Here is a 14,364-nt window from a genome sequence, read left to right as displayed (position 1 = left end):
AACTTATGCAGCAAATAACGACCCGCGTGGTCGAGCACTGGAACAAGCGCGGCTTCAGCAAGAGCTACGTCAGCAAGGTATCAGGGCAAGCAGGCAAGCACACAGCAGTGGAAATCACAGTCGTACACGTGCCATCAGGGACGCTCTGCGCTCTGGCGCACAGCTGCGAAAGAAGCGTACCTGCGGGCTCCTGCGCATGAGTGTGGCCGTGTGCAGGGGAGCCTTGGAGGAAGCGATCATGCGATCCACCTCGTCGGGGTCTGGCATGCCGCCCTGGGGTCGGAACGTGCCGCCACTGCGCTGCCGCTCCCCGGGGCTGCTGTCCAGGTCGCCGGCCACTCCACTGCCCGGGTAGTACCGCTCGCGGTACATCATGTCGTCACGAAATTGCTGAAGAGCAACGAGCACCAAGGAAAGGAGCATAAACATGCCGCGGCCTTAAGAAACAGAGGCTATCGGATGAAAGCCGGAGCACATTCGCAAGGGGTCATTATTATTAGGCTAATTAGTTCTGCAATCAAGGCTCACACGCACGTAGGCGCACATCCTGAGCCGTCCAAAACACTTCTTGATCCATTAGCAGGAAAATAAATGGAAGAGGTGCGAGAAAAGGATGAGGGAGGGCGGTGCAGTTACCGTTAATTGGCATCAAATCCCCTTTAAGCAGCGAGAAAATTCTACCCCACGCACCTGAGGTGGCATCTGGACTTTGACATTTGGCAACGTGCCGTACATCATGCCGCCCTTGGAAATGCCCACGTCCTGGCGTATCCTACCATTGGATCCGTTCAGTTGCCGGAAGACCCACTCTGGATCTGCGATGGAAGAAAGAAAAATGAAGAAAAGAGAAGGAATGGTTTTTCACAAGGCTCTCAAAGAACTCAACGTGGGCATTCTAAGCGAACAGGACTAGCCGGTGCATCCCACATGACGCAAATGATGGTAATGGACAATTAGAACAGTGTGCAGATCTTATAGTGTAAAATTAAAAAAAAATTCTTCATTTTTTTCTTAGTTTTTTGGTACTTACCTTCCAAATCTGTCTTTGGCGGTATGATATCCGGGTCTTTGATGTCACCTTCACTGGTGTCCTCGACAACGACACCCTTTCGCAGAAGAGTCTGTGACCTGCGAACCAGAGACGCCGAACCAAAACGAACGAGAAACAAAACAAAAAAGAGGACGGAGGGGAAAGCCGTGCACAATGGCGTCAGTTCCTCTACAGTATGCGACGTGATCTAACTTTAAGTTAACAGATGAAGGCGCGGAGTGTACGAAGACGCTTCAAGCGAGAAGCTCGACGTCTTCGTCATAAACCCTAATTTTCAAAAAAGCACACAAATAATGCTAACTTGAGGTGATTATAGCTAAATACAGAAACTGCGCAAGGTCAACGACACCGATCATGATGATGATGATGATGTTGGTGGTTTGTGGTGGTCATACTGGTTGTGGATGTGATGATGATGATGGCTTTAGAGGGGGCGTTACAAAACGTACGAAGCGCACGCTGCTTCCACTATGGCTTTTCTATTTCGTGTTCATGTTCTGCTTATCTTTTCATCTGCCTGTTTATTTATAGTTTACTTAAATTCAGCTTCTCCGCCATGTTTGGCAGTAACGCATATGTATGTGTAGGGAAACTGTACCTGAACATTTTCCTACATGTCTCAAAATTGCGCAATATTCCTTCTCCGAAGCGTTGTTATAAGGAATTGCATGCACTGTGTGCTTATTTCTGAACTCCGACGGCCACGTCAGTGAACAGCGACGTTAGCAGAACTTTGGCTGTCATATCTTTAGGATAAGGTTCTTCGTGAAAACCACTGACACTAACGCGGAGGCCTTTCGCAGATAACCGTTCTGAGGCATGTTTCAAAGAAGGCAAGTAAATAAATAAGCATGGTCTCTTTTGGCTTATCTCCAATTGTGAATACGTGTCATGTTTAAGGATCGTTATCATTATCACCTTCTCCAGCCCAAATATATTACAGCGTATTTTTTAACAAGTATAGCAGCAAACTGATGTAAAGCAATGAAGGGGGCTAGTTGGTGAACGTTCATGGTTATATTGCGCTCAGTTTTACAAACACGATACTAAGGAAGGACAGGACGTGGACGGACGAAGCGCAAACTACCAACTGTTTGATACTGTTAAAGAACGCGCTTATATACAAGGAGATATGGTGCGGGGGGGGGCTACATATAAAAAGATATGACAAGGTGACGACATGTGGTTATAGTTTGGGTCAGGCATACATCCTTCACATGCACCCGTTCGCCCTGGCGAACTCGACCTCAGCTTTGATAAGCGCGATGGACGGAGTGCTTACGCACGTCTCTTTTTCTTTAGCTATCGCAAGCGCCTCCCATATTTCTCGCTCCGTTTTTGTTTTTGATGTTCCGATGACTGTGGTGCTTTCTATTAGCGGGGAGCATTTGCACTGTTTGCAATGTGCGGCCAAGTTGCTAGGTGCTGTCAGAAGCTGGCACGTGTATTTGTGCTCCCGTAACCTATCGTTTAGACAACGTCCAGTTTGCCCAATGTATACTTTCCCGCAGTCTAGTGGGATTTGGTAAACAACTGAAGTAGCGCATTCCACGTACTTTTTTGCGTGCTTAGTCTGACAGACCGTACCACTAGGGTTGGCCTCTTTGGATCCTGCGTTCACCTTCTTGCACATGCCTTTTAGTTTTTGCGGGGCGGAGAACAGAACTTGAACGTCATGGCGTTGGGCTGTCTTTTTTATCCGATGTGACAAGCCATGGATGTAAGGCAACACCACGCGTTTTTTCAGTTTTTTCTGTGTTTTCTGCCTTTTCCTGTTGGCTCTGATTTCGGGCAACAAGTTTTCACAGATTTGCACCACCATGCTGTTCGGGTACCCACTGTTTCTCAAGCGGCTTACTTGCAGATCGATGCTCTCCCTCACTGCATGGTGGCATGATTTTTCAATTGCTTGACTGATGCAAGCCTTGGCAATGCCTCTTTTAATGATTTTAGAATGGCAAGAGTCGTACCTCAGGATTTCTTTTTCTCCTCTAGTTTTGTAGCACCAGCACATGTGGGAGCCTCTGATCCTAATGTTTATATCAAGGTACTGCAATCGACCTTCGGTAGGAGTCTCGTACGTGAACTCTAAACCTTCATGTGCTTTTTTGAACATGCTGATGACAGTTTCTACGCTACATGGATCGGTTTGGTTTTCTTTCATGCACACCAAATAATCGTCAACATATCTGAAACAGGTAGTTATGTTCGTGTCTCCAAACAAGGCGGCAAGTTTCCTGTCTCCCACACTCAAAAATAAGTCGGAAAGCACGGGAGCTATACAAGAACCAATAGCGATTCCATCCTTCTGCTCATACACACTGTCACCATATTCGATAAACGCACCATGTAGATACAGTTTTAACAAGTTCACAAAACTAGAAATACTGCACTTGCACACGTCCTGAAATTTGGTGTAGCCCAACGTGTCGATGGCTTCTTCTACTGCTAGTACCACCGCTTGCCTCGGGACACTGTAGAACAGGTCCTTCACGTCGATTGAAAAACAAGATGTCGGCGGGCTACTCTTTAGTGTTGCAATAACTTCGTCAGAGTTGCGGATCAAGAACGGGTCATCGAAAGGTAAAGAGTTCAAGCAGGCCTGAAGGTAGTCCGCGATGCATCTTTGCCATGTTCCGCGATCTTCAATAATCGTCCTAAAAGGAATTCCCTCTTTGTGGGTTTTTACCGTGAAAAATGGCTTCAGAGTGAGTTCTTTGCTCTCTTTCACGCGCTTTGCCAACCTTGTCAAGCCCATGCTTTCACATGTTCTGCCTGCTTCATTTTTCAGTTTTGCAATTGCTTTGTACGTAATGTTGCTTATTGCGAAATTCTTACGGATCGCTTCTTGAGCGGATTTTTCGTATTCAGGAGCGTTCATCACGACAAACACGCCTGTTTTGTCCGAAAGGAGCAGTTTTAGATTTTCTTTCTTGAGGTACCTAGTCACTCTGCTTGTTCCTGCAGGTTTGGGTTTTTCTACTAGGTTCTTGTTTGACACTCCCGTCAAAACTTCTTGGATGCAAGTTACTTTTTCTGGCTCAGGGGTTCTTTCCGCGACTGAGCGTACCATGGCTAGGAACTGTACTGCCGTTACTGGAGGTTCAATTGCGTATTTTGGTCCCTTATTTAGGGTCTGTTGCACATAATCTGGGATCTTTCTACCGGATAGGTTGACAGCACCGCTTCCTTGAGGCTTACGCTTTTCTCTTCTAGGGAGGCTCTTGAATGAGCCTTTCCACAAGCTTTCGGCATGCAACTCTGCCAAGTTGTAGAAATACCTGATCATTGCTGTTGAAGCCGCCAGGTCCATTGTTTCCGCGCATATCGCCGCAATGTGGTCTCGAAAGAGGCGAATCTGTCGCCACGTTTCCGCTCGAAGTATCTTGCAGAGGCGTCTTGCCGTTCTTTCGGTAGGGGCGACGTTTCCGAGTAGACCAGCCAACACGGGTGAAGACAGACCGTTGTTCAGGGCGTACGTGAGAGTGCGAGTTCTGTGCCTGGCCTTCGCAATGTTGTCGACGAAATATAAAGTACGTGGGAGCGGAGGAAGGTTAGGGATGTAGAAGCCCGATGTACTCGAAATAACATTTAGTAAAGCAATTGCTTTACTAAATGTTATTTCGAGTACATCGGGCTTCTACATCCCTAACCTTCCTCCGCTCCCACGTACTTTATATTTCGTCGACAACATTGCGAAGGCCAGGCACAGAACTCGCACTCTCACGTACGCCCTGAACAACGGTCTGTCTTCACCCGTGTTGGCTGGTCTACTCGGAAACGTCGCCCCTACCGAAAGAACGGCAAGACGCCTCTGCAAGATACTTCGAGCGGAAACGTGGCGACAGATTCGCCTCTTTCGAGACCACATTGCGGCGATATGCGCGGAAACAATGGACCTGGCGGCTTCAACAGCAATGATCAGGTATTTCTACAACTTGGCAGAGTTGCATGCCGAAAGCTTGTGGAAAGGCTCATTCAAGAGCCTCCCTAGAAGAGAAAAGCGTAAGCCTCAAGGAAGCGGTGCTGTCAACCTATCCGGTAGAAAGATCCCAGATTATGTGCAACAGACCCTAAATAAGGGACCAAAATACGCAATTGAACCTCCAGTAACGGCAGTACAGTTCCTAGCCATGGTACGCTCAGTCGCGGAAAGAACCCCTGAGCCAGAAAAAGTAACTTGCATCCAAGAAGTTTTGACGGGAGTGTCAAACAAGAACCTAGTAGAAAAACCCAAACCTGCAGGAACAAGCAGAGTGACTAGGTACCTCAAGAAAGAAAATCTAAAACTGCTCCTTTCGGACAAAACAGGCGTGTTTGTCGTGATGAACGCTCCTGAATACGAAAAATCCGCTCAAGAAGCGATCCGTAAGAATTTCGCAATAAGCAACATTACGTACAAAGCAATTGCAAAACTGAAAAATGAAGCAGGCAGAACATGTGAAAGCATGGGCTTGACAAGGTTGGCAAAGCGCGTGAAAGAGAGCAAAGAACTCACTCTGAAGCCATTTTTCACGGTAAAAACCCACAAAGAGGGAATTCCTTTTAGGACGATTATTGAAGATCGCGGAACATGGCAAAGATGCATCGCGGACTACCTTCAGGCCTGCTTGAACTCTTTACCTTTCGATGACCCGTTCTTGATCCGCAACTCTGACGAAGTGATTGCAACACTAAAGAGTAGCCCGCCGACATCTTGTTTTTCAATCGACGTGAAGGACCTGTTCTACAGTGTCCCGAGGCAAGCGGTGGTACTAGCAGTAGAAGAAGCCATCGACACGTTGGGCTACACCAAATTTCAGGACGTGTGCAAGTGCAGTATTTCTAGTTTTGTGAACTTGTTAAAACTGTATCTACATGGTGCGTTTATCGAATATGGTGACAGTGTGTATGAGCAGAAGGATGGAATCGCTATTGGTTCATGTATAGCTCCCGTGCTTTCCGACTTATTTTTGAGTGTGGGAGACAGGAAACTTGCCGCCTTGTTTGGAGACACGAACATAACTACCTGTTTCAGATATGTTGACGATTATTTGGTGTGCATGAAAGAAAACCAAACCGATCCATGTAGCGTAGAAACTGTCATCAGCATGTTCAAAAAAGCACATGAAGGTTTAGAGTTCACGTACGAGACTCCTACCGAAGGTCGATTGCAGTACCTTGATATAAACATTAGGATCAGAGGCTCCCACATGTGCTGGTGCTACAAAACTAGAGGAGAAAAAGAAATCCTGAGGTACGACTCTTGCCATTCTAAAATCATTAAAAGAGGCATTGCCAAGGCTTGCATCAGTCAAGCAATTGAAAAATCATGCCACCATGCAGTGAGGGAGAGCATCGATCTGCAAGTAAGCCGCTTGAGAAACAGTGGGTACCCGAACAGCATGGTGGTGCAAATCTGTGAAAACTTGTTGCCCGAAATCAGAGCCAACAGGAAAAGGCAGAAAACACAGAAAAAACTGAAAAAACGCGTGGTGTTGCCTTACATCCATGGCTTGTCACATCGGATAAAAAAGACAGCCCAACGCCATGACGTTCAAGTTCTGTTCTCCGCCCCGCAAAAACTAAAAGGCATGTGCAAGAAGGTGAACGCAGGATCCAAAGAGGCCAACCCTAGTGGTACGGTCTGTCAGACTAAGCACGCAAAAAAGTACGTGGAATGCGCTACTTCAGTTGTTTACCAAATCCCACTAGACTGCGGGAAAGTATACATTGGGCAAACTGGACGTTGTCTAAACGATAGGTTACGGGAGCACAAATACACGTGCCAGCTTCTGACAGCACCTAGCAACTTGGCCGCACATTGCAAACAGTGCAAATGCTCCCCGCTAATAGAAAGCACCACAGTCATCGGAACATCAAAAACAAAAACGGAGCGAGAAATATGGGAGGCGCTTGCGATAGCTAAAGAAAAAGAGACGTGCGTAAGCACTCCGTCCATCGCGCTTATCAAAGCTGAGGTCGAGTTCGCCAGGGCGAACGGGTGCATGTGAAGGATGTATGCCTGACCCAAACTATAACCACATGTCGTCACCTTGTCATATCTTTTTATATGTAGCCCCCCCCCGCACCATATCTCCTTGTATATAAGCGCGTTCTTTAACAGTATCAAACAGTTGGTAGTTTGCGCTTCGTCCGTCCACGTCCTGTCCTTCCTTAGTATCGTGTTTGTAAAACTGAGCGCAATATAACCATGAACCACAAACTGATGACTTTATTCGTTATATGCAAAATGTGCGCCCTATACGAGCGCAATGAAACAGACGCTCGTGTACTTAATTTAGGTCACGTTAAGGAACACCAGGTGGTCAGAATTAATCAGGAGTCTCCCACAACGGCGCGCCTCATCATCAGGTCGTTGTTTGGCAAGTAAAACCCCAGAATAACTTTTCTTGCAAATACCAATCATGCATTTCTGCATAAGGCACATATTCGATAGCTTGGAGCTTTATGGTAAGATTTGTATATTATGCTTAATATAAATTTATTCCACAGTAACTTATGCTTAAATATATTCTAATTTATTTTTGTACCATGAACTTATTACGAAATTTTATGCGTAACATACAGATACACGTGATTTCCGGTATATTTACGAATTGTGCTGGTTCTGAAGGACGTTACCATGCATTTGAATGCGATAACAAGCCTGCAATCTCGGTCATCAATTAGGTGAGCCATTGTCTGGCTGGCATAGTGATAAGCCAAGGTCACCAGTAGGACCAGCGTTTCACTCACATCCAGACGCTGTCAACAATCCAGGATCCAGGACTGCTCGGCCAGGCAACTGTCTCACATTTGACCTTTTCACGACACACTCCACGTGCTACCAGCATGTTTATTTTAAAAATAATCAAGACGATCACTCGTTGCATCAAATATAATAAAAACGCGGCATTCTTTATTTCGGCTGAGTACTTTGATTTCACGCCACCTTAACAGCGCTTCCAGTAAGCGTAAATATAAACTCGGTGTGCTCGCCATAAGCGAGCGCTCTGTTGACTTGACGTGTCTCCTTGTATAGCATCCTTTGCTCTCGGCCTAAGTAGCTTAAGTGTGCAGTCTCGGACTGCGTATGCTGAAATGGCAGGTCAACGAGCTGTTGATACCGGCGGCGCCTCACCGAATGGAGGAGGTGATCACGAGACGAGATGAAGCATGCAAGTGATGAGTGCCACGAGTGCCACCCTCTTCACCATGCTTTATCGAATGATCGTTCATCGTCCTCCACCCGGACGGTGCCACGGGTACAACTAGGTCGTTGCTCGGCCGTTTCGGCCCACGTCGTTCGAGACTGCGCCAGGAGACGCTGTTGCGTTGCTGCGATAAAGAGGTTTTGGGCAACGCGCACTTGAGAAGTTTGTGACAAACGAGTTGCATGCTTTCTCTCGAAGAATTGGTCACTACATTTCTTTCTGTCTCCGAACAGGAAAGGACTCCGCTACTCACTTGTCAGCAGTGTTGAGCTCCCTGGAAGCTGCAAGAGAGACAAAAATATAAACGGGTGAAATGAGGCAAAGTCAAGAAACTAGATAGTAAGTTGCGTGACAAAGAGAGTGTAACATTTGGTTTCACGCCAATAAGGGGTTTCATGATTACACAGCGAGGCCAATACAAAGCTCGCTATGACGCTTAATAAATAAAATATTATTAGTATCGCCATAAAAGACAACGCGCTTCGCTATTTATGATAGACATATCCGCATAAGATCCGTCCTGAAATTATTTTGGGACATACTACCTACAATCTTATTTAATACAAAGATGAATAAAAATAGTTTGTCGACTGTATTTGTGACACAACTGTTATATGATTCCTTACTTTATAAATAACCTAAAGGAAAGCGTTATCAAGTTTTTATCAGTGCTTATCAGTGCGCATTTACAACGTCCTCAGTTGCTAAATCAATTATCAGCAGCTGCAACTTCATTGCCTCAATCTCGCTGCATTCTTTTATTCTCTGACACATGGCGAACGTGCCATGTTATAATTAAGCCTCGCAGTTAAATATTCTGTGAGCATAGTCGCCAGACCAGAAACATGGTAGTGTCTACTGTACTTTGCAGAGCACCGCTCAGGTTTATTCCTACTTAGTTGCGGAAGTTAGAGAAGAGGAGCAACGAAGAAAAAGGAAAGATACAACCAAGATTGCACATTTGCGGATAAAAGAGCTGTTTCTTGGATATTGAAGTTTTTTATTCCAGAGGTTGAAAAACTGTGTTGTATACTCAAGACGCAGGCAGTATCGTTATCACCGAGATAAAGATAAGCAGTGTATTGGGTGAATCATGCTCCGCAGTGTTTGATTTGTAGCACTTCTACTCAACGTCAGTTAAGCGCATATTACGTACTGTATTTCATGTCCTGACGAAAGTACTTACGCTCGATCTCACGGACTAATCTTTGATGAAAGCAAAGTTTAGAGGCTTCTATCTCATTTAATGCATCACTTGCTGATTAAGCTTTTTCTGCGCATGCGTTTATTCTCTACGAATATGCATGTTAGTAGTAGCCCAGTAGCGTTCACAAAACACCTAAAATTTAGGGTTGTGTGGCACCATGTTCTTATAGCGCTTGAACATCCTCTTGTCATGTCGAGGTCAATTTATGTTCGCACTACTTTGTTGTTAGGTAAATCAAGTACATCCGTGTCGTGTAAAAACATCATAGTGCTTTGGAACTATATTGTGGCTGAAGAGCGCGTTTATTTTTCAGTGATTCGCTAATTCTTCTCATATTTAACTGCACCGCCGATCTTGTGCGCATGTAATCTCCAGTAAAAAAAAAATAATCATGCATTCAACAAACTCTAGCAATCTAATCCACGGAAGCATATATTCTCAGAGAATAATCTACTTTAAATTGATCTTTCTTTTTATCCATCGTGTACTATTTTTACCTGCGTCGTTGTCATGGGCACGCATCCTCATGATGATAATAATGATAATGGCTACGAGGATTAGCGCAGCCACAGCCCCGATCAAAACGCCCAGAAGAGGACTCATGGCCAGCTGCAGAGAGTCACCTGCAAATATGAGGAAAAATATACACAGTGATAAAAAAATGTCTGACTATACTATTCACCCCAAAATATATTGCGAACGAAAAGAATTGGTAGAAAAGAACATGTTTACTTTATTCTGAATTCAGGGTTAATAACAATTACGCCTGAGGGAAGCTTGATGAAGGCAGATATGAGATAGCAAAAGATTTTTCAAGTGCTTTTGCTGCTATACGGGGGGAGGGGGGGGACAAATAGATAATATTTGTAAAGCCATTCAAGCAAATCATACGTGTTGCGAAGTTGTAGGCAGGCTGGGTTTTGAAGCAACAAGCAAAGGGGGGAGTTACTCAGAGGTCATTAAAATAATTTGTTTTGTTGTTTAAAGCTTCAATTATTTTATTCGCCCTTTCATAGCTCTATAAAATACCAGCAAAGCTTATATTTCAGGATAGTGATCTTTTCCCCACATAATTGAATTTTACAACATAAACATATGTTTTGAAGAGGACTGGATAAAGCCACCCAAAGCACGATAAGGAAAGATACGAGACTAGACTTGGACATGTAGATAAGCTTCTCGGAGCTTTCTAATTGGTGCCAGGCCTTGCGCGGCAAGTAAGCATTCGTACGCATGCCAAGAAAACGCTTGTTAGATTTGAAGTACGTCTTGCACCTCTAATACTTAACCATATCACACAGCAGATTTTTTAAACAGCGTAACGCAGGACGAAGGAAGAAGGCACAGTCCAGAGCACTGACTTACACTCAGATGCTTTATTTTTGATAGGAGGCATATTTATATATATATATATATATATATATATATATATATATATATATATATATATATATATATATAAAAGGAAGGTTTAAAAAAAAATATCATCAGGACCGATAGTTCATTTCTTTTCTCGAAATGGCGAGGGACGGTGAGCTTCAAGAATGTACGGCGTGCGCTGATCGCTGTATTGTTTAGCTATAGGCATACGTTAAAAAGTGGGGTGCGACCGCATTTCCGACAGTGTAAAACCAGCGAAAACGAACGCACTGCTACAGAACCATGAAATGCTTCAAAAATGCTACTTTGCCTTTTAGACAATAAACTGTCATTTAACGATGGCTTGTTTGCTGGAGGTACGACTCTCGTGCGCAAGAATTATTGGTGTCTTTTACTTCAGCTTACTGCAAAAGGATAAGAGGGTCATTATTCCCATGTGCTACTCGAACGCCCCGACCAATCGTGCACTAGGCTGCTGATCCCAACTTCAATGCACAGGCTCCCCACCTTAATTGCGCATTTAGATTTCTCGGGAAAGTAATGTCGGCCTCTGAGTAATACATTCAAATGATTAGAATAATGATATCTTGCACAGTCGATTTTCAAAAATTCTGTAGGATGTGAAAAAAGAAATACGTGCGATAACGTACCACAACGTATCACAATATGCCACTCCTGAAAAGCAACTGTGCAATACAGTACCATGCCCCAAATATGCTGCATTCTCAAAAAAACGCATCGCATGAGCGTCACAAAATCGAAGCTCTGACCCCAGTACTGCTCAATAAAACCTATAACAAAGCTAGCTGCATGCTCGCAATTGATGAGTACTGCTGTTTCTCCGTTCACGTTGGGTTCTTGCTTCTATACAATGTGAACAAAAATATGTACCAGACTAAGCACACGCGCATGCTTTGTGAAGACCGAGGACATGGGTGATCGGCAAGTTGAATGTTAGAAGTTGGTTCCGCGCACTGTTTCTGTCTTTTTCTTTTTTTTTTTCTTCAGTTTGATGCAGCAAACGCCAAGCGTCCTCCGATAGAGTGCAAAATCTCATTTCCCCTTCAGCTGCAATTGAGTACTAGTGCGTGTTCTCCCACGCTGGCATTCTTCGGCAATGCTTAATTCTCCCAATGGTTTCTTGCTTACAGCGTATGTAATTGAGAGCTTCACTTCGCTTACAAACGCCGAGATTGGCCATGCGCGCATCAACAGGAGCAACCTTGAAAACTTGCGGCGTGTAAATAACCGAGCCGAACACCGAGAACGCCATAGTGATTAAATACCAAGGGAAAGTACGGAAAACAAACGTACAAGGTATACACAGCAGGTTATCTGGTGAAGCGGCGACAGCTTTAGGATAGAGCAAGGCACAAAGCGGCAAGTAACGACCATTTTCTTTTTTCGTGTTCGCTTTTTCTTTCTTCTGTAGTTAGCTATTTGTTCAGCATTACACACTGATTAAAGCAGTAAACGCTCCTCATTCCACTCAACGTCATGCTCTTTCCGGCTATCGCATCAAACAACAAATGTATCCAATGAGAAATGTCCATTGGCGAACGAAAGTAGAGGGGCGTTCTATACTACTGAATATTAAGAGCACTAGTAGTGTACAAAATGCAAATACGTGCAATGCAGCGAAGTATTCGGAGCTCCTCTAGTATCTCGTCCAGCGCGTACTTCTTTTGGTGAGGCGTGCGCACACACAACGACCGGCTTCAGGGCGAGCAAATCTCTTCAGGGAAGCCTGCCTAGCAGGTTTCTTAAGCACCCTGCTACGCATGAGGAACGCTAAACCAAGACACAAGAGTCTCGTTCGGGCGAGCCATGGAGCTAAAAGTTGGGATCCGCCTCTTTAGAATTTTAAGGAAAGGTACAACAGGTGCAAATGCCGCGCTCACTCGTCGACACGCGTTAACGTGGGCAACGTCTCCACGCCAATTTGAATTGCAAATCTGACTAAAGCCTGAGATATGGAGGGGCGTGGCTTAAGTACCCTGCAAACTTTCACACTTACGTCGGGCGTTCTCGCTGGGCTCCGGCAGGACAGTGTCTGGATACATCGTGTTGCTTGAACCATGGCAATAAAGTGGGACGGAGGAGGAGAGGAGAGACTCCGCTTTCTTATGTTTGCATGAAGCGCGGGAAAATATGAATATATAAGGAGAACCGTGCACATTTCTGATATTTTTTTTAACTGTTCCTGCGATAATGTGGACCACTCCCTTTGGGGACTAAGCAGTCGTGCAATAATCTCGCACTGCTTCCTTGAGTTCGTCTTTCAAGTAAACTGAAGGGACATTTATGAACGAAGGGCCGTCTACGAATAATTTCCCACGTTATTTCCGGGGCACTAAACGCAGGAAATAAAGCATAAAATAGGTACCAGACGGATCTCTTTCACATTTTTTACAAGATATTTACATAGCTGGTAAACGAGAAGCGTAAATTGGCACACATACACAGAGGACAGGCATAGACAGAATTTTCAGTGCACGCGAATTCTCGCACTCTTTTAAAAGCTATGTTTCACCAACTAGCTCAACAAGAAATACTCTTATTGGCACTTGGGATCCTATGTGCGGGTTTCGCATGCGTTACGGCATTAACAAGAGTAATTTGTGTATTAATTTGATTTTCCTTCTTACTCATCTAAAGTAACATGCCAGGCGTGCCACCAGGCAAACCTCTTCAATATTCATTAAGTTCCTCCCTCCCTCTCCCTCTATTTCTCCGTCTTCCCTAAGAGAACTACAGAAGAGTGGACAGGTAAATGATAAAAAGAAATAACTTAAAAACTGCAGCGATAAGACGCGCCAAAACAAGATAAATAAAACTCACAGGCAACCACGCCGCAAATGCGAACCAGCAATGCACACGTGCTGTGACTGGCAGTAGAGTGACGAAAATACTAATGTAACTAACAGTTCTCCTTCTTGACTGCCATCCCTCATGAAATATTTGAGTTTTTCAGCCTACCCTGCAGCTTGCCATTCTGTCTCTCGAAAATGCTAAGAAATGGTTGCGTTATCGACAGGCAATTGCTGAGCGCCGGGATACTGACTTACTAACGCTGTATCAGTTTACAAGGCTTGTTAATAAAGAAAATAAAGATTTGGAAATTTACTGTAAGGGAGGGAAATAATACAAGGAGACGAGTAAAAAGTTAGCAAGGAACAAGGAAGAGATAAGTAATATAACATGCTAAAATAATTAAATTCTGGAGTGTTATTTGACAGAACCACAATATGATCATAAGCGATGCCGTAGTGGGTAATTCCGGATTAGTAACGTCTGCTGCCGGGCTAGTTGGTACATGGCTTTTAGAAATGGTCTTAGGCGCAAAAATATAAGACATGGACAGGCGCACACTCTCAACTGATTTTTTTTTCTGCGACGCTTCACTTCTATACCCTCAGGCATGCGAACAGGAACATACACAGGTGAGGTCACAATAGATAAAAACCAAACCTAATCATATACTATCAGCCGGGAAACTAAACTCATTCTCGTGAAGAGACAACGACGAA

At 44.5% G+C, this 14,364-nt stretch overlaps 1 protein-coding gene across 6 annotated transcripts in view; it reads right to left on the bottom strand.

Annotated features, from left to right (window-relative positions):
- LOC142582417 (neural cell adhesion molecule 2-like) overlaps positions 1–14,364 on the bottom strand; it is a 388,203-nt gene that overhangs the window by 9,269 nt on the left and 364,570 nt on the right. For all 6 annotated transcript variants that reach the window (XM_075692113.1, XM_075692111.1, XM_075692117.1 and 3 more), the window contains 5 exons: positions 9,952–10,077; positions 8,501–8,528; positions 1,031–1,128; positions 691–815; positions 181–390 (listed from right to left, as the gene is read on the bottom strand). In XM_075692113.1, the coding sequence (XP_075548228.1) occupies positions 181–390; positions 691–815; positions 1,031–1,128; positions 8,501–8,528; positions 9,952–10,077 (587 nt within the window). The remainder of the gene's footprint in view (positions 1–180; positions 391–690; positions 816–1,030; positions 1,129–8,500; positions 8,529–9,951; positions 10,078–14,364) is intronic.

Source organism: Dermacentor variabilis, chromosome 5, assembly GCF_050947875.1.
Source record: "Dermacentor variabilis isolate Ectoservices chromosome 5, ASM5094787v1, whole genome shotgun sequence".
NCBI lineage: Eukaryota > Metazoa > Arthropoda > Arachnida > Ixodida > Ixodidae > Dermacentor > Dermacentor variabilis.
The sequence above is the reverse complement of the archived record's forward strand: the minus strand, read 5'-3'. Positions and strand labels throughout refer to the sequence as shown.